Raw genomic sequence first — 25153 nt, forward strand, 5'->3', positions numbered from 1 at the left:
AATGGAATTAATGGGGTATGTTTGCAATTGCAAATAGATTTAAGCACACTGGTGTTTGCAAGCTGTGTACTGAACTTCATTTAACTCAGCCAGAGAACAATTGAATCAGCTGCTGTAAAGACACTGTTTCCTCTGTCAGCACCTTTGCAACAAACCATAAACCTTTTTCTCCAAATTACAAATATTTCCAGTGATACCTCTCATGACTGTCTATTACAGGCACATAATTCATGTCATCTGCCCAGGAACCCCCTCCTCCATCTGTCTGTGCAAGAGAACTAACCCTGCCTTCACAAACTAGCAACTCATCAATCCTACATAGGATAGTGTTGTGTTAAAAAAATAAAATAAAATAAAATAAAATAAAATAAAATAAAATAAAATAAAATAAAATAAAGAGGGTGAGCTTGTGTACACAAATATATTGATTTCTAAATGTTGCCAAGGCTTTCTCTAAGATCTGGAAAAATGAAACCTAGATGATCTTCAGCAAAGATCTGCTGTCCTCTGGTAAAAAATGTGCTGAAATCACAGTAATTCCCCCTGACCACAACGGCGATGTCCAAAAACACACAAATGCAGCAGTAGCTGAGCATTTATGTATTCTGCCCTTGTTGGCAAGAAACGAGGTTAATAAATCCATGGGCTTTCGAAGAGAGCAAATTAAATTTCCAGTTACTTTTGTCACTGTAGTGTTCAGAAAAGGCTGGTGCAAAACATCTTTTATGCCCAAGTAAGCACTGCAGGATTTTTTTCCTGGAAAGAGCAAAAAATCCTCAACTACAGCAATCAACCCTCCGATATGGTGCTGATCTTCCTAGGGGCCCTCTATTCTACCCTGGCGAATACCAAGAACCTGATTCTCCCAATTCTATTTTACACGGCTTTGCCCTGTGGGAGTATTGCATTAGAAGCTCGCAGAACTCTTCCACAGCACTGTCTCCAAAACGCGTGTATGCCTGGTGTACCAAAACAAATTCTGCATAACAAACTCGTTTCGCATGACGAATCTTTAATATAACTCAATTCACGCTTACATCATCCGCCCCTCCCCTCTCCTCCCTCCCCCCCGCCCAGCTCCCCCAGCACAAGATGGCGGCGGCGGTGCGGGGCAGGGGGGCGGGGCGCTCCCGGCGCGCAGGCGCAGTGCTGTGCCCGGCGGTGGCGGCGCGGAGCGGGCGGCAGGGGGCGCTGCGGGCGGCGGTGCCATGCTCGCGGGGCCGGGCCTGGGCCGCGGCGCGGGGCGGCGGGAGCGGGCGGCACCGGGGGCCGGCGGGGCGGCCGGGGGGGGCCCGGCGGGATGTTCCGCAAGGCGCGGAGGGTGAACGTGCGGAAGCGGAACGACTCTGAGGAGGAGGATGAGGAGCGCGACGAGGAGCCGCCTCAGGAGCCGGCGCCGGTGGCGGCGGGGGAAGGGCCCAGCGAGGCCTCGGTGCCGCCGCTGGCCTCGGGCGCCGGGCTCCTGCCGCTGCCCGCCGGCTGCGTGCCCCTGGCCCTGCCCGGCAGCCCCGCCGCCTTCGCCTGCCCCGCCAGCTACAGCGCGGCGCTCGGCCTGGGGCTGGGCTTGATGGGGGGCGAGCGGGCGGGCCTGGGGGCTCTGCCGGCCCCCGCCGTCCCGCGGGCCCCGCCGCCGCCGCAGCCACAGCAGGGCAATGGGCTGCCCGCCGCAGGCCGCCCCAAGGAGAAGAAGCGGTCGCGGGAGAACAAAGAGGTGCCCAGAGCCAGCCTGCTCAGCTTCCAGGACGACGAGGAGGGTGAGGCGGGTGGTCGCCTGGCTTTTGGGGGATTGGAAGGGACCCGGAGCTGCTCAGCCTGCGCTGGGCCTCCCTCCGGCCCTCCAAGAGAGCCGGGATCTGTATTTATTTTTTGAGGCAGTCCCCCGTGTGGCGTGGGGTGATGGGGGATCACGTAAGAGGGGAGAGCCCTGAGGGCACGGTACGGGCGGCCGGGGATGCGCGGGCAGGGAGCGCCCGTGGTGCCCGCCCCTTCCCTGGCCCGGGCGGGCTCAGATGTGCTGTGCTCTGCCCTGTGCCTCTGCCCCTGTGCCTCTGCCCCTGTGCCTCTGCCCCTGTGCCTCCGCTGGGGCATCACCTGGGCCGCCTTCACTGCAGCTTGGTGCAGCCCGCAGTCTCCCCTGGAGCCGGCAGCCTCGGCCAAGCCGTGGCTTTGTGTCCAGTTTGTTTTAATCTGATGTGGCCGGTGTTCACGGGTCACTTCCGACTCGCTGCCTGTTGTCCGAACGATTCGTATAGTTTTGAGTCCCCTTAGAAGGAATTCCCTTGGAATCACTGGAACTTAGTTTCTAAGACTAGTGGTTTGAAATCTTGATGGATGTACTGAAAGCCTAGAATTAGACATTCACTCTAGACTGTGGAAGAGCCTTGTTATTGGCATTTGTGAAGTTCTAGGTACAAAATTAAGGGCTTTAATAAATAGTATACTTGATAAAGATTAAGATATACTTGATTAAGAGCTTTAATAAATAAGTATAATTGATAAATCTAATGTAACGTTTTCTTTAAAAAAATCCTTTTATAATTTCTCTTTTAAAGAAACGGAAGAAGTTTTCAAAGTGAAGAAATCAAGTTACAGCAAAAAGATTGTAAAACAGTTGAAGAAAGAATACAAAGAAGATCTCGAAAAATCAAAAGTTAGAACAGAAGTCAATTCTCCAACAGATGGTAACTGCAAAACTAATAGTAACTTCTGTAATGGAAAAGATGAAGTAGTGTAATTTAATTTCTTGTTTTCAAGATGAATTGTTAATCTTCTAGAGCATTTCACATTTAGAGCTGAAGTAAAGCACAGGTGAAATGTGTTACTTGAGCCTTAAGAATGCTGTTCTGCAGTTGGTAGAGAGTTCTTTGATCCTCGTGTAGGAATTAACATGGAAGGATGGAACTTCTCAGCTCTGTTAGATGGTTGTCAGTAGACATCAGTATTCTGAATTGCAGCTGTATTTATGACAGATGAGTTGCTTTTTGAATTAGGAGGGAAATACATTAGTTTGAAAACATACCTGATGCTTGTCTGACAGGATGTGCCCTCGTAATGCATTTTCTTTGAAGATTGTTGGGATGAGCAGAGTGGGGATCTTAGTTATTAAGTTAATTGTTCTACAGCTGCCTCTTTCAGGACTTGGATCTTCGAGTAGACTTGATTAGGATGACAGGCTGAAAGTGTTGGGGCAAAAGGATCTGTTAACAATGTACAGTCATTGAGGGCTTGAACTAGAGCTTGGGTCTGCAGTTTCATTGTACTATTGGTTTTTGGGAAGCTCATTAGTAAAATGTAGTGGTTGCTTTTCCATTTAAGTTTTACATAGATTATGTAATGCTACTAGCACAAGCTGGGAGGGTTATGATCTAAAGATTGCAATGATCTAGAGAAACACATGGGGGTGAACATGGTCCCATGCAGGAAATACTGTTTTTAAATTTAATTAATCATTTTTAAAGGTTTTGTCTGGATTTAGAAAACCCACAAATTCTTTCTAATTAGAATCCTTAAATTGCCTATGCAGTGGTGTGGGGCATGAGCAAAAACAGAAATTGTCATTTCTGTTGCTAATGTTTAGGTCATCTGTGCAAACCTGGATTCTTGCTTCTGTCACAAAGATCCTTAAACCATTGCATTTTGCATATGGCTGTGTGGGAAATGTTGCTTTCACTTCTGTTTATTTTGCTCTCCCTAATTCATGTGGCTGTAGTTCAAAGACTTCAAGGCTGCTACTGACAGAGTAGCCTGGATTCTCTGAACAAGTGTTTGAGTCTGAAACCTCAGATATGTGCAGCTTGGATTGGGTAGCTGGGTTTAGCATGCATTTTTTTACATATTACTTGTATTTGCTGCCTGTATCTGTGTGTTACCCACCTGATGTAGGGTGTAGCCCAAGAGGAAAATGAAAGGTTCTTTTGAAATCAGTCAGTTCTTGTGGAAAGATTTGATGTTTTAACGCAGGCAGTGTTTTTTCATTGCATGTGTGAGAGACTTTGACAAGGTTGAGTTCCCCCACTTTCTTAATACTTGACAATATGGAACCACCAATAGTGGTTGGTGGGGCCTGCCTTGTCAAATTTTATTTTGAGAGGATGTCAGTGATTTAATCACAGTTAAGAAAGTGTATTTTCCTAGATCTCAAACAATAAAATTATTATTTAACATTTTCATCTGATTTTCACTTTTGATAGTTATATCTTTAAAAAAATACTTCTGAATGATCTTTATAAAAGGAGTAAAACATGGACTTTGCTGTTTTATCAGTTGAAGCACCACTAGAAAAGACAGGACAGATTAAGGATGTAGGCCAAGAAGATGGGACTGCAAACAGTGAGCATGGTGAAGAGGAAATGGAAGTTGAAAGTGAGAAGGAAGAAGAAAAACCTAAAGCTGGTGGTGCTTTTTCAAGTGCTCTGTCATCACTGAATGTTCTCCGACCAGGTCGGTTTTGGTAATATGTCTGATAAGTTACTTACCAAGTGATTTAGCCAATGTTTACAGCAGACTAATGTACATGAGAGATTAGGAAATAGTTTCCAACAATTAACATCTGAGAAATCAAGAAACTGCTGTTTTCTAAAGGTGTTCAGTTTTACAAGCCTTGTGAGAGAAAATGTTTTGCTACAGATTGTTTCATCCTGATGTCAAAAGCAGGAATTTGTCTCTCAAGTAGATGACAAACTGCAAGAAAGTCTAGATTTGAAATAGGTGACTTCCCATGAGGTTTAACTGCTTTCAGTTAAAATCTCTTCTCTAATTCGAGTGTCTCAGTTATAGATCTGCAAGGTGTCCAAAATATTTTCCTATCATGTTTTATATACTGAGATTCTAGTCAGGCTCCAAGGCCAAAGAAATCCCTCTGAGAAAATATTTTTGGAACTAGTTTGCTAATTATGGATGTCTGCTCCCCAAATACCAGGTGGGGTCCTGGGTCCACACGTTGATTTATAAGACTTATGTAAGTTGCACTAAGTTTTGTGCTACAGATTTTAGAGTTTTGAATTAGGTCTGACACTTTCCATGTTTCCCCTTGATTGTACAATCTTCTGTATATTAACTGTGTGATTTGGTGTCCTCTTAATCTCTGTCTGATGACTGTCTGTTGAAACAGTTGATGCTTTTTATTCCCTCAAAATAAGGAGAGCTGGGAGTAGTATTGGGATAGGAAGTGACACAGTTATGCAGCTCATTTTCTTCCTCCCTTTGCAATAGTCAGCTCCTGTAAAGGGCATCAGGCTTCTGCTTTTATGACATGAGCTGCTGGAAGCAGAGCCAGACTTTCTGTGACGATCCCACCTTTGAGGGTCTCTGGTCAGAAAGTTGACATGTTTAGCATCTAAGTTGCTTTTTTTTTCTGTGTGCAGAGATGATTTGGTGTGGTGACAGAGATGAGCAATAAGAAACTGTAACACCTGTTTTGTTGCAGTGGTTGTTTAACAGTTTGCACATCTGTCTCTAGGAGAAATTCCAGATGCTGCTTTTATTCATGCCGCTAGGAAAAAACGTCAAATGGCTCGTGAACTTGGAGACTTTACCCCCGTTGACAGTGAACCAGGTAAAGGCCGCCTTGTTCGAGAGGATGAAAATGATGCCAGTGATGATGAAGATGATGACGAGAAGAGGAGGATAGTTTTTACAGTGAAGGAAAAATCCCAAAGGCAAAAGATTGCTGAGGAAATAGGTAAACCCTTTTTTGGAAGGTCAGCTGATAAATGTTCACACTGTTTTCACTGTGAGTGTTCCCATTCAGCATTTTTAACCGGCATGTTTTTCAAACAATCTGGAGTTGCATAAGATTTCTGAGGAAAAGTACTACATAATGGAATATGCTTGTAGAATTTTGAGCACAAAACTGGGTTCTGTGCACACTGCTGACTGTGATGGAAACTTACACTAAGGATCAATTCTTGTTTTTCCTGTACTCTGTTTTCAGTTGTGAAAAGAAAAACATTTGATATAGAATCCTTCCTGCTGTCAAGCAGGTAAAATATCCTTTTGGAAAAGGAGTTAGACTTTAGAGGATTTTACCAGCAGTGAATTGCAAATTTTCCCATTGGGTCTCTCAAGTGGAACCCCTGTGCTAATAATGTACAGGCCAGTGTCCTTAATTCCTCATGAAGAGGAAAGGAAGATGCTCTGAGGTGTTCTCACTGAGGCATGGTTTGAGGTTTTTGAATTTGTGGCCCTTATAATTATGAATGCATTATCTTCTTTTTTTTACTTGTATGAAGGTATTGAGGGAAGCGATGATGAAGCACTAGTGGCAGGGGAGCAAGATGAAGAACTCAGTAGATGGGAGCAAGAGCAGATACGAAAAGGAATCAACATACCCCAGGCATGTATATAATTGTGTACTCTTTTTTGATTTATTTCTGCAAGTATTGGTTAAATCTTTTACAAACTTGGGTAGTTTACAGAAGGCAGTTTCATTTGAGAAATTAAGTCTGTAAATTCTGATGCTCTTTAGAGAGAAATAGAATGGTAATGATACTAAGAGTTTGTCCATTTACCTTCTTGAGGGCATTTGTTTCTTCTACCTTAGATACTGGACACTTAAATCCCCTTGATAATTACATTTTGTAACAGTATCTGCTTACATTTTTCACTTTGATTTGAGATGTGTAAAAAGGCTTCCCTTTTCATTAAAACCTAATGTGATACAATTGTACTTCCTCTGCTGCTAGGTTCAACCAAGTCAGCCTGCGGAAGTGAATAATGTGTACTACCAGAACACTTACCAGACTCTGTCTTATGGTTCATCCTATGGCATTCCATACACCTATGCTGCATATGGATCATCGGAAACCAAGTCTCAAAAAACAGATAATACAGTTCCTTTCAAAACTCCCAGTAATGAGATGACTCCTGTTACTATTGATTTGGTAAAGAAACAGCTTAAAGACAGGTAGGACAGACCATCTTTTTAGACTTAAAGACCTGTCCCCTAGGTTTCTGTTCCTCAGGTGTCTTTAGTCTCGGTGAGCAAACACAGAGTTTCATCGCTGGAAAAGTACTGACTGGCACATCCATTAAAAAAAAAAAAAAAAAAAAAGGCAAACAAAAAAGCTCTAAGTGAAGATGACATTGACACTTTGTTCGAAAATCTCCTTGGATTGCTTCTCTGGAAGTGAAGCTTTAAATGTGAGGCCATTGATCTTGTTGAAGAGAGGTCTGAGTTGCATCTTCTGGACACTGCACAGTCTTATAGTGAAGAAATAAAAGGCCAGTGAGGTGTTTAGCTTATCAAGCTGCATTCCTTTAAACTGTGAATCAGAGATTTCCCCTTCAGTAGATAAAGAATTTAATTTTTAGTGTATACAGGGATTTTTTTGGCTCAAACACTGTAATCTGCTTGTCAGGTGCGCAAAAGATATGGAATGAACATCACAATTGCAATGAGAAATCATATGTAATGAACAGCTTGCACTTTACATGTCTTCAAGATTGGTTTGTATGCCCCTTGTAGTGTTGCAGCCTTTGACAGTGAATCAAGTTAGTAGAGGAAAAAGAAGGCTTTGTATAAGCTGCCATTCCCATCCACCCCCAAACTGTCCAGCCAGCTTTTCATTAGGGACAGCCTTGCACTGTTCTGTGTGCTATCAGCTGCTGTGCAGGTCTGTAGCAGTGGCCAATGCAATGCACTACAGCATAGTCTGGCAAATGCATTTCAGTCATTGTGGTTCATGAAGAGAGGGGAGAAGGTGACAAACCAAAGGTCGAGAATGTCTTTGCAAAATTTCCCATATATAGGCTCAGTGCTTGCACTGTACTGTCTGTTTGATGTCTCAATAGTCTGAAGTAGACAGACTTTTGGATGTAAATTTACTATTTATCCATTGCCCTTCAGGTTGGACTCTATGAAAGAAATGCACAAAGCTAATCGGCAGCAATATGAGAAACATCAGCAAAGCCAAGAGGACTCTACCAAGGCAATTGAAAGATTAGAAGGGTCTTCTGGGGGTATTGGTGAACGGTATAAGTTTTTGCAAGAAATGCGAGGGTATGTCCAAGACTTGCTTGAGTGTTTCAGTGAAAAGGTAAGGATGCAAAAACATTAATCTCTTTACAAAAAAAAAAAAAAAAAAAAAAAAAAAAAAAAAAAAAAAAAAAGTCTCTTATTACATGCCAAACACCACATCTCCCTCTTGTGTTCAAAAAAAAAAAAATCCTTTGAGAGCATATTCTTCAAAAGGTTTGGTTATTTGAGGATTGAAAAAGAACTGTTTATCATGCTAAGCTGATTATCAGAAATCTCTCCTCCCAGCTCACTGACTTTAGATTGCCTTAAAAACTTGTACATTTTATGTCTTCAGGATTTTGGTAGATACTCTGGCATTTCAACTTTACTCAGATACGCCTTTTTACTTGTGTTGACTATCAGGTTAGCAAAAGTAAGGGCTGAATTATGACATTCTGGAGTGCTTGGTGTACACAGTAACAGAGACTTGTATTTTCTGTGTTATTATAAACTTCCTCCTGCCAAATGTTTCTTGGTATTGCTCTGGAGTCTGAAGGAGAGAAGTTTTAAAACTAGCATAGCTGTTCATAGCCACCCACACTTAAAATATATTTCTTTCATGTAGTGTGATACTTTTACGCATCTCTCAGTCAAAAACTTAGTCTTTTTTCTTATGTTATACACTGTGCTTTGATTACTTACTTTGTTGTAATACAATAGAAACTCCTGAATATATATATATACACATATATATAATATACACATATTAGGCACACACTGTAGAATTCAGTTAGCAGTATGTTGGCTATTTCTTCATTGTCTTCTGACTTGAATACAATAGTAGTATATTAATTTCTTAATATCTTGTCAGAATAATTGAGTAGTTTTAAGCTAATGTTTGCCTACCCTGTTAGCTGTGGGAGAGAAAAGGAGAAGCATTTTTGGTGCTGATGGGTTAGACGTTAATTGTCCACTATTAGTGGAATTGGGAGAGTCAGTCTTTATCCTGTAAAAGTGAAGAGTAACTCTGTCATGTGCAAACCCAGGAAGTGTGGGACAGTTAATTCACCCAGCTGATTGATTAGTGTAACTAATTAGTTGCAACTGATTGTTCACTTAAGAAGCCATATTCCTGAGTCTGTATTAGCTTTAGCTGTTGAAGATTAATTAAGGTACTTTCCTAAGCAGCTCTGGCAGTGCTGGTTACCCAGATGGCTAAATTCCTACTAAAGATAAGTTTTTACATTATTACTCTGAGATAAATTTGTATTTCAGAAGTCAAGTTAAATATCTGTGTCTCTATTCAGTGTTTGCTTTCCAAAGACCTTTTGTTAAATGACTTGTGATAACTATAAACCATGTCTGGAGGTTCTCCTTGATAGCATAATCTGTCGTCGTCAAACACTCTTAAGATGTGACTTGTATCATCTCAGGCTCCTTAGGGGCATTCACAATTGTGCTGGTTTCAGGTGGAGGCTGCTGCTGTACTTGTGTAAAGTGAGTTGCAAAAGCAGCAGGTGATGTGTCAGTCTAACAGGAGCATTTCATTTATTTTGATATTGTTTGTCCAGATAATGTGGTTTGGAGTTCAGTGCTTTCGGAATGACAAAAATATCATCAAATTCCGAACCAGTATCCCACAGGACAATGAAAAGTTCTCTAAAAAGGAGGTGTCAGTAGGGGGCAAAGTCAAGTAATAAAATCCATATCAGTTTTTATTTAAATGAAATGCAGTAGGACTGTAAATTGTTCTAATCTTTTGAGTGTAGAGATAAATTACCTTCAGCTTTTTTTAGAACCCGTGGCCTTGACTGCTTCTATTTAAAGTGTTGTTATCATTATTTACAATAACGTATGTAGTTATTACAATATACATGAGGATATGTGTGTATAGATATGTGTAATAATACTGTATGTGTATATACATATATCTATATACATATATACATGAAAACATATCTTTAAATATGAATGTTAGGATCACTTTGCCCATTCTTAAGGCCCAGCAGAGAGTATAATAGGACAGCTATTATACAGATTTTAGAAACAAGCACTAGAAAGGTCAAATCCTGTGTAATACCCTTTTTCCTACAAATAAGAAAACCAGTAGAGTAGAAGATGGTTGCATGACTTCCTTCAGAAGTAATTACTGTCAGAATTATGCTTTCTGAGAAGGCTGGACAGTAGCAATGACACTTTTACATTTTGAATGTAGGAAACCTACAGTGGATACAGAAAGATTGAATTGTTCTGGGCATACCTTTAACAGCACAAGTAGATGAAATGTTACTTTACCTGCAAAAGTGAATTACCAAAACGTGCTCTGTGTGTCAGAATTATCCTTGTGATCTAAATGCTTAGAGACCTTTCTGCTTTTCTTCTTCCACTGTATACAGGGAAAATGAACAAAAAAATCCCCTTGAAACACTGAATTTAAGATACTGACTAAACAAAACAGGGAGTGAGGGCTGTAACTTTACAGTAGTCAGTGAAATTGTCAGCCACTCATTAAGCACAGTATTGATTAGGGAAGAGTAGGGGTTCTAAGTCTCTTGTATTCTAAATGGAAAATATTATGAGTGGATTCATATATCTGAATACATCACTAGGCTTCTTTTTTAATCCTGAGAAAATTACAGAAAGAACCATTAAGGAATGCTTTGAAAAATTTACATTTAACTTTTCAATCTTAGAATTTCCTCTACATGCTTAAGAGAAGAAGGTATATTTTCTATGGTAAACTGCAGTAAAACTAGTATTTTTTAACCTATTATTTCTGTTTTCAAAACTGTCATAAATTCTGGATATAAACTTCCAGCCCTTGGAAGTTTATTACCTCCTTGTCTTTTTCTCTACTCTTTTCTCCAAAAGAAAGGTATTTTGAGTTGTTGCAGAGCTGTTTTCATTTTAATCCCTGGAGCCCGGTTTATCCCACAGAGCTGATACCTTTCTCTTCTCTGATGTGTGTGTCAGTCTCAGCGAGCTGAAGTGGCCCTGTAGCTATAAACTCAGAATTTTACATTTTACTGAAGGATGTTCTTTAATAGCTGCTGAGTCACATTCTAAAATATATCAGGAAACGATTTCTGATTTTATCTTTTGTTTGGGAAAAAACCCAATCCTGGATGGTAGGCACAATGAAATATAAAAGGCTGGAAGACTGTGGAGTAAGCATACATCTCAGAGGTAAGGAGGACATGGTTTAAGTGTTCACAGCAAAAGGATTTGCCTTTCCAAATTAAGAGATTGTAAAAACTTCTGGTTTGCATTTGAGTATTTATAATGATCTAATTTTAACTTGTCCCAGGAAAAAAAAAAAAAAAAAAGAGCAGTGAACCTGCTATTTAGTGTCAGGAAATTCCAGGCTGTCATAATATCATCTATTTTTGTCAGAGATGCTACTAAAATAGTTCATTAAAGAAAAAAAAAGTGACAGGACTGACCTAACCTACCTGATTAATCAAGGTTATACTTAATGCATAACTTGCACAAATTGTACTGTTTTAATTTTAATGATAAGCTAGAGGAGTATTTGACTGATTTGAATTACCTGTTGGCATAACATCCTTATGCAGGGTTTGAATTGATTTCAGTAATATTTCAGCACATACTGTTAAGAGAGCAAAACAATAGCTGCTGGCTTCAGTAGGTTAGATCAATGGCTGATTTTTTCACTGCATACAGTCAGGCTTTTTTCTCACTGAAGCATAGATTACTTCTCCATTCTTGTTTAAAGGCAGAGAGGAAGTAATTGATGTCTGAGAATTGCAGACCTTTGTACAACACATACATAACACACTTGGCAGGGAAAGCAAGAGTACTGGAAAGAGTATTTCACTCTCTAAATAGGCTGTCTGTCTGTCTGTGTAGGCTCATTCAAGCCATGGAAGTTGCTTTCAGAATGCTCTTGTTCTCAGTGAAAGCTGTCAATGTTAAATGTATGCATTTTCCACACCTTGAACTATTTCCTGGTGCAAATAATACAAAGGAGTAAAAGGCAGGACTTTGTGCTGCTGGGAGCAGAGTGAGAGGATTTTGCTCCGGAATAGACTGGGACCCCAGAAGCTGAGCAGCTCAGGATCTGGGTATTACGTGGTGTGTTGTATTTTTACAGGTGCCTCTGATTAACGAGCTTGAATCTGCAATGCACCAGCTGTACAAACAGCGAGCTTCCCGCCTTGTCCAAAGACGACAAGATGATATTAAAGATGAATCTTCGGAGTTTTCAAGCCATTCAAGTCAGTCCATCTTGAAGGTTTTTATTATTCATTAAACAACCTTGTTTATTTAGTATGACTTAATTGAAATGTAAATGTTTAATGTATGACTGTCTTATTAAAGTTTATTCTTACTCTTGATATGAGTAGGAGCAAGTTTAGATGAAAGTTCTCTAATCTTTTTTGTTTTAAACTTGAAACCACTGTAACTCTGACTTCATCTCTCCTTTCTGTTTCACTTAACTATATTTTCTTCTTCCTAGCACTAAAAATGTATGCTTGGTGGCTGTGGGAGTAGTGGTAGTATGTGACTCCCCATTTTCTTCTTACAACAGGACTTTTTAAATTTTTTTTTAACCTTCCTGAATCTATAAACATAATTTAGCATGTACAGTTAAGTGTATAAAGCCACTAAACACTGGGCTGGACTTCTATCTAATGTTCTGTCTTGTAGCAAGTATAAGTATTTGATTTCAGACACTTAAATTAAAATTAAAGAACTGGAAGACTAATCAGACTAATACAGTGACCCTGTATGAAATAAAGCTTAAGAATAGCTAGTTAAAATTCCTGCTTGCTGTGAATTTATGAATGGGAGATTCTCACTGAGGAGGTTTCTTAGGGAGATTACTCTTCAGTATGTAAAACTCTACTTGGATGGAAATACATGCTTCTTGGAGGAGGTTTTATTCAGCTTATTAAATCAATGGATGAAATAATCCTATTGGTAGGAGTCTTCTTTATGCTTCAGAGAGCTTTCTATTTTTAAAAATGGCTTTCTGTCCTGTTGCTGATGTACAGTTCTATAATCAATGGCATTTCCCTGTTGTGCCACAGTTGCCAGAGATGAAATCTTGTTTGTACCGTTAGCTAGAACTCACTGAAGATGATGACGTGTTCGGGTATCAGAGCTGGTCCTTCCCTTATAGAATGGTTAGCAACATGTTCTTTCTGGGACCGTTATTTGGAGTTCCAGGCATCACACGGCCTTGCAGTTTTGTCATGAAAATGCTGTTGTGAGAACTAGAAACCTATTTCCTAAAAGAAGCTTAGAATAGATTCTTTTATACTGAAATTTAATGACAGGATGGGTACAGTTTTCATTGCTGAGGTTGGGTTTTACAGAGAGATCTTACTTAGTATCTGGAAGTTTAGAGAAGGCTCTCAGTAGTTCAGGTATTGTATTGGAATACTGACATAGATCAGCATTAATACTTTAAATGCTGAATTTGGAAAGAGATTTTTGTCAGAACATGTAAATTTATTCCTGAAGTTTGGATAAGCTATTGCTTAAATGTTAATGTTTATACTTTAATGGGTAAACTTGAGCAGTGGCTAGCATTCAGTCTGCTGTTTAAAATTCACCTGGAAGGGGGGAACTGGAAACACTCCTGCCTGCTCTCTGCTGTTCTAGCTGTGTTGTTTTCTATAGCCAGGAACATAGATAAGCAGAGGGAGGAGGAGGGAAGATGGCTTATCTTTCTGGAGATTTTGATGTGTTTTAAAACTTCAGGCAATCTAAAGCATGTAAACTTAGAAACACCCAAGACTAGAACTCTGAAGTAACTTACATTCTTGCCCCTGTCACTCTAGTCTGCTTTTTTTTTTTGCTCGTTTTCTTCTCAAAAATTATGTGGTGAATGTGTTTGTGCAAGGAAGCACTTTTTTCTTGGACATTTCATTTAAGCTATTTCTGTTAAAACCATTGACTTTTAGGTAGTTCAGCACTGTTGTGAGAGGGGTAAGGGCGAAGTACAGAGAAAACTATTTGACATTTAAGTGGAAATATTTCCAAACTCTGCTGCTTTCTGTTTTAACCTCTACACGTCATGAATTCAGGCTTCTGGGGGGTATTGTGGGTTTTTTCCTTTTTTTAATACTTCAACTTTCTGTTTCAAATTACACTTAGTTTAAAAGTGGATAAAAGTCTCTTACAAAGCTGCCTACAGCACATTTATAGAATCATAAATCAGCATTTTAATTTTCATCCATGTAATTTTACAGATAAAGCACTGATGGCACCAAATCTTGATTCTTTTGGGCGAGACAGAGTGATCTATCAAGAGCAAGTCAAGCGTCGAACTGCAGAAAGAGAGGCTAGAAGGTAGAGAATGAGATTTCTTTTCTCCTTTAGGAGTCTCCTTTGTCTGTTGGCAAGATACAGCTGTCCTCTGTGACATACTAACATGAGTGGCAATGTTTGCTTCTTCCCTGCAAAGGGAAGAAAGCACTTCAACTGGTATGCTGAGCAGGGCTGTTCTCATACATCCCAGCTTATCTTACAAGTGTACAAAATATTCCATGATACTGATTTAAAACCACTAAAAGAAAGCAAAGTAAATACCTTCCATATCTGTATGGTCTCTGCTGGTTTTATTTCTTTTCATTGTTTGAGGCAGCAATATAGTGAAATGCTTTTAAATGCATAAAAGTTCTTTTCAGTTTGTCTTTCCCAGAACTAAAAGGACATGCCTAAGTGGGTGTATTCATTGTACAGATGGGGAAAACACTGGTTTCTCTTGCTTTGCTGTAGCGAGTTTATCCAGGTGATAGCTGGTTTATACTGCTGCTCCTTTCCAGAGCTCGCCGTAGACAAGCGCGAGAGCAAACTGGGAAGATGGCAGATCACCTCGAAGGCCTTTCCAGCGATGACGAGGAAACTTCAACAGATATCACAAACTTCAACTTGGAGCGAGGTTAGAAAAGCTTCCCAAGCTTTATCACAGGATCACAGCATGGGCTGGGTTGATAGGGACCTTAAAGCTCACCCAAGTTCCAACCCCCTGCCATGGGCAGGGACACCTTCCACTAGGCCAGGTTGCTCCAAGCCCCATCCAACCTGGCCTTGGACACTTCCAGGGATGGGACAGTCACAGCTTCTCTGAGCAGCCTGTGCCAGGGCCTCACCACCCTCACAGGGAAGAACAACTTCCCAATACCCCATCTAACCCTGCCTTCTGTCAGTGGGAAGCCATTCCCCCTTGTCCTGGTACTCCAGGCCCTTGTACGTAGTCCCTCTCCATCCTGCAGACTCCCTTCAGGTACTCTTAAGGCCACAATTAAGTTACCCTGAAACCTCTTCTCCAGGCTGAACAATCCCAATTCTCTTATGTAACAAAACATCAAATATTTGACAGGGAAAAAAAATTGATCCAAATGCAGCCCTATTTATATGCTTCACCATATTTTGGAAGGAGCTTAGGAACTTTTGATTCCTGGATAATCACGTGACCAGAATATTACCAGCCTGTTGTGTGTCTCATAGCTGAGTGAATAGCCCATCCTTAGTGAGGTTCTATTTATTTACTTCAAATACACTTTTGCTGGCAGGCAGTAAGCCTTTGGACCATCAATAAGTCTTCCTTCCAACTTGTAAAATAACTTATAATTCTTGAAATACATGTTTGTCTTACAAGTGAAATTTTGAAAACCTCAGTGCTTTAAAATTTTTTTTTATATATTCATAGCAAGTATTTAGTGGAGTTGTGAATAAGCTTCTAGGAATGCAATGACTAAAGTTTCCTAGAGTCTTCTTGCAGCCTGGCAAAGTTTGCAAATGATAGAAAACAATGTTGAATGCAAACATTGAAAAATCTTGGGCTACAATTAGCATTTTCTCTGATTAAAAGAGAATTGGGTTAGAAGAAGTGAGGAGGAAGAGAGCAGCAAGGATCACATACATAGAGTTGCTTGTGTTGCATTTGGGGAGGGATTGAATGGTTTTGGTCTCTTCAAGCAGGAGAGCAATATCGACTTTCTGCAGTATGAGAGCTAGGGACCATGAAATTAAATGATAGAATGGGTTTAAAATAAAGAGGTAATTTCTCACAAAGAAGGAAATAAATGGCACAGTCATTGCTGTAGATGGTTGTGGAGACCCGAAGTATGAACATATCAGAAAAGCAATTAGATGAACTGTCTAGCTGTCAGGTCCTTTGGAAGTGCAGACCATTTCCACACCTTTAGTTGCTGGCTGATTTATTGCAATTTTGTGATTACACTGATTTTCTGCATACAGGGAGGGGTCTTGGATAAACAGAACAAATATTCAGGGTTGTTAGGTGCTATAATTAACTTTGCTAAATTAAATTATCTGGATTCAGTGGGGCTAAATTGTGCCTGGTAATTTGGCAGTTTATGTGTGCAAAAGCATTTTGTAGCAATTTCTTCAGTTTCTGAATAGGCATAGTGTTTGTAAAGCTTTTTTTGCTATTGTTTGTAGCTCTCATGTTAGTCCAGAAACAGCAGTGGAGCAGAGGAGTGCACTTTGGACCTACTAACTTTATATGTGTTTTTTCTTAATCCCAGTATGAAAAGTGTGGTTATATGACATAATCTCCTGTTCCCTCAGCCCTGTGTCTGCCTGCTCTGTGTACTAGTTGTGTTCATTGTGTGAGGGTTACTACTGTAACCAAACATTTACAACTCTGGCTGCAGCAAATATGACTGATTAAAATGAAACTAACCCTGAGAAGTAGAAAAGATTAAGGGAAGATAATGCATAGAGAAAAAGGTCTGAACTGCATAGAATACTGGTAGTGTAAATTTAAAAAAAGAAAATAAAAGGAGGTGCTAGAGGATGTGCCAACAGGCATGTTCTAGGCAGCATTTTAGCATGGTGTCTGCGAGAACCCACCCTGTCTTATCTGAGATGTCCTCCTATATTTGCGCTTGGATTATCAAGGATGTAGAACAATCTGAGTTGGAAGGGGCCTGGAGATCAGCTGTTTGAAACTCCCATGCAAAGCATGGCCAGCTTTCAGTTAGATCCACTCTGGATACAGCCCAGTACATCACCAGTCCTAATTACAGCTGGTAACTTAAAATCCTTCCATGAAGTGTTTCAAGTAAGACCTGTGATAAAACAGTCTATTGGAGAGCACTCATGTGCTCCTGTTTTTATAGCTTTGTGTCTTTGAGGCAGGAGTAACAGAACTTCTAAAGATGATGGGTTGGGTTTTTTTGTTTTCTTTATGGACATTAGCTTGTGCCAGTGAGCATCAAAGAATGTCTTGAAAGAGGCATTACAGGCTGTAGGTGATTAACTTTTTGTTCCTTTTCTCCCCTACTAGATCGTATATTGAAAGAATCCAGCAAGGTTTTTGAAGATGTTGTGGAAAGCTTTTACTCCATCGATTGCATTAAGTCACAGTTTGAAGCTTGGCGCTCCAAGTACTTTGCTTCTTACAAGGATGCTTATATTGGCCTCTGTTTACCAAAGTTGTTTAACCCCTTAATCAGACTTCAGCTGCTTACCTGGACTCCTTTGGAGGTAAGCTTCTCTGCAAGCAGCTTCTATGTTTGCTACATGGTGGTTCTTTCACACTTGAGCAGAGCAAAGTAAATTGCACCTCTGGTGTGTGCTTCTCCTGAAGGTGTGTTCTAGGGACCAAGTTTCAAATGGGCACCTGCCATGGGGCAAAGTTTTTCTGGGGAGTGCCAGGACTAGTTAATCCTCTGTGTTCCCAGCAGACCAGAGTTCAATTTGGCACATTGCCACTTCCTTCTCAGGAAGTGGTGCAGACCAAAAGGTCTGCAACTGCCAGGGTAGTGGGTTGAAATTAGGTGATCTTTAAGATCCTGTCCAACTCTCTGTTCCTCCTTTTTTACAAAAGTGATTTTTTTCCCCCTAATTACCAAGAGAATATCTGCAGAAGGGGATTTTCTGTCACCTCTTCTCCAAGTGCAGAGGAGAGGCATGACTCCTTTTCAGAGAAAGTTCAGAGTATTAAAATAATGTTGTTCATTTGATGTTTGACTTCATTAATCAAACAAGGAAAAATCTAAGAAAGATGCTCTCATTAAATTTAAAACATTTTTTTGTTCATTCTCTCTTCCCCCATGCTATTTCTCTGAGTTTTCAGGTTGGCAAAATAAAGCTCATGTTAGTTGGAGGCATGATACAGAATTGTCAAGTCTAACAGTATTAACTATTCTCTGTTACTCTTCCTGGTAAAGCATTTTGTTAAAGTAGAAATATTACAAGGTGCTCATAAATAAGGGTTTTAAATCCTGAAGGCATAATTTTATAATGCAGCAGAATTGAGCTGTATTTACAACTTGTACCCTAATCTGTAGGCTTTTGTTTGGCTCAGGTGTAAGTAGAAGTTAAAAATCTGTGGGGCAACAACTGCTAAAAAATCAATCTTGCTTCAGCCATTTTCTCTTTTCATTACATCTAGTGACTGAGCTGGTAGAATGAATTGATTCATTTGGCAGAGTGTTTTAAAGCTGTTTTTGTGAGTGTATTGTACTGGCATACATAATACATTTTTTATGTTTTGACTTCAAATTTTTGTTTAGGAATCTAACCCCAGTTCTTTTTTTATTAGGGCAAGTGTCGAGATTTTGAAACGATGTTGTGGTTTGAGTCATTGCTGTTTTATGGCTGTGAAGAGCAGGAGCAGGTGAAAGATGATGCTGATATTTCACTATTGCCTACCATTGTAGAGAGAGTTGTTCTTCCTAAATTAACAGGTATAGGCTTAGAAAATGGGAGGGAAGGGGTTGTGGAGTCTGATGCTTGTTTGTGCTTTCAGATTTTATTGTTCTGTAAATAATTGCATGGATGTCTCAGTACCTGTATTTGAGTGTTTGTAAAGTGGAGTAATTCTTTAATCTCTTACAGTAATTTCTGAAAATATCTGGGATCCCTTTTCTACCACACAGACATCTAGAATGGTAGCAATGGTACAGAAACTAATAGATGGATATCCCTCAGTGGTGAATGCAGAAAACAAAAATACACAAGTAAGTTGTTGGATTTTTTTTTCTTAAATATGTTGCATAAGTTAAGGAATTTGAATACATTCTTATATCTTATGTTGGGAGATACAGCAAGAAAAAGAACTTTTAAATTATTTGGTGCTCTGCAGCCTGATAGTGGGGAGTAAAGTGTGGTGATAAATTAAAAGAAGAAACTCAGTGGAGTCTCCCCAAAATAGGTACTAGAGATAAAAAGATGCACCAGATGTACTACAACCTGTTGGTCTCCAGTTTTGCTGTAAGGGTTGGTTGTGTACAAATACACAGGCTTTTCTTTTTTTCGATCTTTGCAGCCTTTTCAATTGTATTGCCTGGAAGTTGGATTATTATACTTGTCTTCTGTGAGTGCAGAAACCAATATTGAGTTCAGGTTTTAATTGAAAGTGTCAAATTTCACCTCAGTTAATTATTACAGACTTCTTTAAGACTATTTATTTGTGTGCTCAAATATGTATGTGTGTTCATTTTTACGGTCACAAGTGTTCTCTGTTGCTTTAAAAATCATTTTCTGAATGTTTACTAAGCAGTGCATTGGACATTAAAAAAAAAATTACCTGTTTCAGATGCTCTTAAAGGCATTGTTGCTAAGAATGAGAAGAACACTAGATGATGATGTATTCATGCCCTTGTATCCAAAAAAGTAAGTTTACTTTCAACTATGGTGTTAGACCTTTCTTAGCAGGTCACTGTGTTGTCTCCATAGTTAGGAGGGTTTTTTCCCAGTATGGTTTAGTGCCTGGATACAGGAGATCTTTTGTTATCCTTCTTGGGGGGCATTTAGCAAAGACAAGAAGGATGGAAGGGAATATTTATGGAAATGAACTGTGTGTTGGAAGGAAAAAGTCAGTAAATTCAAGAGAGAGGTGTGGTCTTGGTTACTCATTAAACAAAATTTCTTACTTTACAGCATCTTAGAAAACAAGAACTCTGGTCCATATTTGTTTTTCCAACGTCAGTTTTGGTCCTCTGTTAAGGTAAGTCAGGAAATACATCCAGTAAATCTTTGGTCTAAGACAGTGTAGCAATAAAATCCTCCTCAAATTCGTAGAAAATGGTAGATGGAAACTGCTTCAACTTCATTTATAAAACTCCAGCTCCAGATTCTTAGTCTTTGATAGTGCACTGTGTCCTCTTCACAGTGTGTGCAGTCACTTAGTGGTGTCCCCCAGGGCTCAGTTTTGGGCCCAGTCCTGTTTTACATGCTCATTGATGACCTGGATGAGGGGAATCAAGTGCACCCTCAGTAAATTTGTGGATGACAGCAAGGTGTGCAGGAGTGTTGACCTGCTGGAGGGCAGGAAATCTCTGCAGAGGGCCCTGGATTGATGAGTGCAGAGGGATGAGAGTGAACAAGGCCGAGTGCTGGGTCCCTGTGCTTTGTCCATGGCACCCCCAGAGCTCCAGGCTGGAACAGAGAGGCTGGAACTGCTGGGCAGGAAAGGGCCTGGGGGTGCAGGTCAACAGAAGCTGAAGACAAGCCAGGATGTGCCCAGGTGATCAAGAAGGTCAAGGGCACCTGGCCTGTACCAGCAGTGGTGTGTCCAGGACAGTGATTGTCCCTCTGTGCTGGGCACTGCTGAGGCCACACCTCAAATGCTGTGTCCAACTCTGGGCCCCTCAGTTCAGGACAGACATTGAGGGGCTGGAGCATTTCCAGAAATGGGAACAGAGCTGGGAATGGTCTAGAGGGGAAGTCCTATGAGGAGCAGCTGAGGGAGTTAGCCTGGAGAAGAGGAGGTGAGGAAGCAGGAATGGGACAGGACAGGGACACCTTATCACTGCCTGACAGTGGGGTGTGGCCAAGTGGGGTCTGGCTCTGCTCCCAGGCAGCCAGCGAGCAACAGGAGGAGAGGAAATGTCCTCAAGTTGTGCCAGGAGAGCTTCAGGATGGACATGGGGAAGAATTTTTTTGCAGAAAAGATAATTAACCATGGGAATGGACCACCTAGCGAGGTGGTGGAGTCACATCCCTGGAGGTGTTTAGGAAGATGGACACAGCACTCCATATTCTGGTGGAATTGACAAAGTGGTGTTTGGTCTAAGAGTGGACTTGATCTCAGTGGTCTTTTCCAACCTAATTGGTTTTGTAGTTGAAAAGGTTGTCAAGTGGAAGCACCATCATTTCAACTTGAATGTTATGGGGTCACTTAGCTTACTCACCCCAGTTTTTTTATATCCTTGTGCTTGTCAGCATAAAAAATACTGCTTTTGGGGAATGGGAGAGCTCAAATCTGTGGCTGTCCTAGTTTATTTCCAATAAAAGACTGTGAAGAAAATTAACTCCCAGCTAAACAGAAAAGTAGAGACTGATGTTGATTGAACAAGTGCTCTCCATGATCACACAAACAGAACTCTTCTCTGGAATTTTCTGTTTAAATTGCAGCAGCAAGGGAAACTATTCTGAATAGGTTTGCAAAGCATTTAAAATATTTTAAAATGTTTAATGTGTTTGATCAACTCTCTGGTTTCAGTACATTTTGGAATAATTATTTTCCCTGTGTTGTATTTTCAGTTATTGGGAAACTTTCTCCAGTGGTATGGAATCCTTTCAAACAAAACTCTACAGGAGCTGTCCATAGATGGATTGCTAAATAGATACATCCTTATGGCTTTTCAAAACTCAGAGTATGGAGAGGACAGCATTAAGAAAGCTCAAAGTGTGAGTAAAATCAAGCAATGTTTAATGTAATGGATTTCAGCTGAAAGGAAAATATAGTTAAAACTTGACGTTGCCTATGAAATCTTGGCTTGAACACCTCAAAAGCTCTAGTCAATGAAAAATAGATTTATTTTTTTTTTAAGTATACAGACTAAAGAAAGAACCTTTTCTCGCTCATGCCTGTAGATGGATTAGGGATACTCTGGGTTTCACTGCTTTACTGCTTGGATTTTGGTGTGGGGTTTTTTGTAGTTTTCTCATTTTTTCACTCATTTGGGCCTTGTCCCTGCAGCCTTACTAGGCAGACCTCACAAGTCATATTATATAACTTTTAAAAACTTTGATACTTTGGGTTTAACATCCTTTTTCCTGTTTTTCATAGGTGATTGCTTGCTTCCCTAAGCAGTGGTTCACTAATCTAACTGGAGACAAGACTATTTCTCAGCTAGAAAACTTCTGTAGATACCTTGTTCACCTGGCTGATACAATTTACAGAAACAGCATTGGGTGCTCTGATGTAGAGAAGAGAAATGCAAGGTAACTTATTTGGAGTTAAAGCAGCTGCAGTTCTTGTGATTTGATTTATTTTGCCAGTGTATGCAAACATGGGTAATTCTCTCCATCCTGCTGTGTGTCTTTGGAAACTTCTTTGAATTCACATGTTAGAAATGGATATTTTTAAGGTGTCTGAAAATAGCAACTGCTGAAAATACTGAAACACTGATAATATATTTTGCACTACTGCTTAGTGTCCTGGATTCTGAAATGGGGTTTATAAAAAGCAGGGAGAAGCACTTTTTATATGAGCAGATACTGTCAGAACAAGGGGGAGTGGCTTTAAACCTGAAGGAGGAGATACTTAAGTTAGAAATTGGGAAGGAATTCTTGGCTGTGAAGGTGGTCAGGCCCTGGCACAGGTTGCCAGAGAAGCTCCTTGTCCCTAGAAATGCTGAAGGCCAGGCTGGATAAAGCTCTGAGCACCCTGGTCTGCTGGGAGGTGTCCCTGTGCATGTCAGGGGCTTGGACTGAGATGAGCTTTAAGGCACCTTCCAACCCAAACCATGCTGTGATTCTGCCAAGTTTCTGCTACTGTGTTTGGACTGTTTCACCTTGTGAGCCTGTTGCTGATTCCTGCAATGTGCCTTCTAAATTGCAAACTGTCTTTTGAGTACAGTTCAAAAGTTCTGACTATTTACACAACCAACTAGGTGAACCTGTTTTGCCTGATATCCAAGAGTAATTTTATTTGAATCCAATGATCAGCTTAATTAAATGTTTGCATTAGACATGTTACTGCTGGCCAAGTGACCTGACAGTAACAGTAACAGCACAGGAGTGAACAGTCTTCCAGTCTTGGTACAGTCCTGTGTGTGAGTGTAATAGTTCGGGATTAAAGTTTATTTCAGTTTTTGAACTCTCTTCTTTTGGTGGTGTGTTTCTAAATTTAAAAGAAATTTCTTCACCACGTGAAATGATAACTTGGTAAAAAATTTTATTGGAAGAGAAACATCTAATTATCCTGTTTCCATAGCAGGTTCTAATTTCTATCCTTACATCTTATCCTTTCTATTTTATGTCCTTCTTCTTCCCAGCATTTAACAAATCTATTGCCATTACCCTCATTAAGCAAATATAATAAACCTGCAACAGGAATATGAATTATATGGCTCCATAATGTAGCCTTCTGTTGAGAAATGAATCCATGTCATTGGTTGTTCTGTTTCTGTATTGATTTCTTTCCTCTTTTTTAGGGAGCACATCAAGCAGATCATAAAGCTTCTAGCAAGTATCCGAGCCCTGGATCATGCCGTTACTGTTGCAAATGATCACAATGTAAAAGAGTTCAAGATTCTAATAGAAGGAAAATAGACTTTTCTCACCACTCATTTTGAGCTTTAAAACCATTCCTGATGTGTAATTTATGTACATATGTAAAGTTTCTTAAACTGTAAAGTATTGATCTTCGTTTTAATACAAAGTGCATTCTTATATACAGCATCCTTAAAAATAAAAATCATTGACTTCATTGAAAACAGAAATGGAATCCCAAGGTTGTCATCTTTCCAGAAACCAGATTTTCCCTCAAGTTTCTCAAAATCTTGTTCACAAAAATACTTTGTGTCCATAATCAGTGGTCATCTTCTCCTGTTAATTGTTCCATGGTTAACTGGAATGTGTATAATAGATTCTGTGTAATACAATGTATGCATATATTTATACCACCATGTTGCTTTCACACTGGATAGAGAGATGTTGTACTGTCGCAATAAGCTCTTCATTTGCTAAAAAATACTTATTTTGACAATAAAATGATCTTCTTATTGGTCAAAAAGACTGGTAAAACATTCAAATACGTGAAAAATCACAAGTTGAAGTGGATCATGACCTTTAAAAAGCAGCTGTGCACTCCAAGTGGAGTAACAAAAAAGTGATTTGCATTCAGAATATGGAACTCTTATGACTGTTCTTCAGAAGGAAGATCTGGATAAAGGGTGAAGTGAGTTGTTGCTTTTTTTTTTTTTTTTGATACAGGCAAACACTGAGAATTTGTGATTATTGAGCATGATGGCATTTCCTAAGCTCCAAACACCTTTCATTTTGTAGGATTAATGGTTTACCTCTGCATTCTAGACCCTCCTTCCTTTTCTAAGTTGTGTCAAGGTTTAGGGGGGGGAGGAGGGTTGGGTTTGGTTTTTTGTTTGTTTTCTTTGGCTTTTTGTTATGTAACATCATTCATGGAACCTATTTCTTCAGGTTAGAGTGGCTGAAGATATGGAGCAAAATGAAGGTGAAAAAAAATCTTTGAAGTATTTACATTGTAGTAAATATTCAAATGTTACACTTCCCACTAACTATCATCTAAGTATAGTCCTAAAACACCCAAAGCGTTTAATTTAAATGTAAGGGGAAAACCACTTCAAAAATCTCTTGATACACATGAGAACACTAGTGACTTGATCTTGGGGTCCAAGGCAGGTGGACAGCTGTAATAGCCTTGGGTTAAGGGCTATTCTCCATGTGTGCCCAACTTTTTTTAGGGTAACAGCAATGAATTTGCACACTGAGTATTGATGCCTATGTCATGAGAACACCAGTGACTTGATCTTGGGGCCCTGTCTCCTGCCGGGTGGAGGAAAGGGATAATCTGATCTATTGGACTGTGTGGATCCAATGGCCTGGCACAAACAGAAGGCTTTAACTGCCACTGGTGCACAAAGTACCCTGATGCCATCAAGATACGCAGGGGCAAGAATCCTCTGTGTTTCTGGGGTGACAGGGGGATCCCAGCAGTGACTGTGCTGGAAGCTGAAGTGAGCCTGACTGTGAACAAATGGCAGAATCATCCCACTGTGACTGGCCCAGAGGCCCTGGACATATATTACCTCAGGGGAGGTATTTCAAGGACCCAAAAAGACATAATTTGGCTTTTGGGATAGCTCTGTGGATACAGGAAATGAAACGGCTACAGCTCACACAGAAAAATGCACCAGTAAAGAAGGAATTGCTGGACTGCCCCTTCTCCTCAGTGCCTATCAGTGCACCACAAGCACTGGA

The 25153-nt window shown here is 40.2% G+C and overlaps 1 protein-coding gene across 2 annotated transcripts; it reads left to right on the forward strand.

Moving 5' to 3' along the window:
- Window positions 1-1257: 1257 nt before the first annotated feature.
- On the forward strand, window positions 1258-24133 carry PAXBP1 (PAX3 and PAX7 binding protein 1). Of its 2 annotated transcripts, none has more exons than XM_083854751.1 (18): window positions 1258-1754; window positions 2553-2681; window positions 4264-4440; window positions 5459-5554; window positions 6231-6334; window positions 6684-6904; window positions 7847-8036; window positions 12072-12195; window positions 14179-14278; window positions 14755-14870; window positions 17247-17446; window positions 18507-18651; window positions 18803-18924; window positions 19503-19579; window positions 19847-19913; window positions 21452-21598; window positions 21981-22135; window positions 23350-24133. In XM_083854751.1, exons 1-18 carry the CDS (start codon window positions 1301-1303, stop codon window positions 23465-23467), a joined length of 2742 nt encoding a protein of 913 aa, XP_083710877.1. In that variant the 5' UTR covers window positions 1258-1300; the 3' UTR covers window positions 23468-24133. The 2 variants fall into 2 exon arrangements, with proteins under 2 accessions (XP_083710877.1, XP_083710876.1); XM_083854750.1 differs by having other exon boundaries at window positions 1259-1754; window positions 5459-5680; window positions 23350-24119.
- Window positions 24134-25153: the final 1020 nt, after the last annotated feature.

The sequence above is a fragment of the Zosterops lateralis genome, assembly GCF_965231275.1.
Source record: "Zosterops lateralis genome assembly, chromosome: 2".
In the NCBI taxonomy this organism is placed as follows: domain Eukaryota; kingdom Metazoa; phylum Chordata; class Aves; order Passeriformes; family Zosteropidae; genus Zosterops; species Zosterops lateralis.

Excerpts from the sequence above, each read along its gene's own strand:
- PAXBP1 (XM_083854750.1), top strand. The coding sequence starts at position 1,301 with ATGTTCCGCAAGGCGCGGAGGGTGAACGTGCGGAAGCGGAACGACTCT. Across the intron at positions 4,441-5,458 it reads ACTGAATGTTCTCCGACCAG|GAGAAATTCCAGATGCTGCT; the intron begins GTCGGTTTTGGT and ends ATCTGTCTCTAG. Across the intron at positions 6,905-7,846 it reads AAGAAACAGCTTAAAGACAG|GTTGGACTCTATGAAAGAAA; the intron begins GTAGGACAGACC and ends ATTGCCCTTCAG.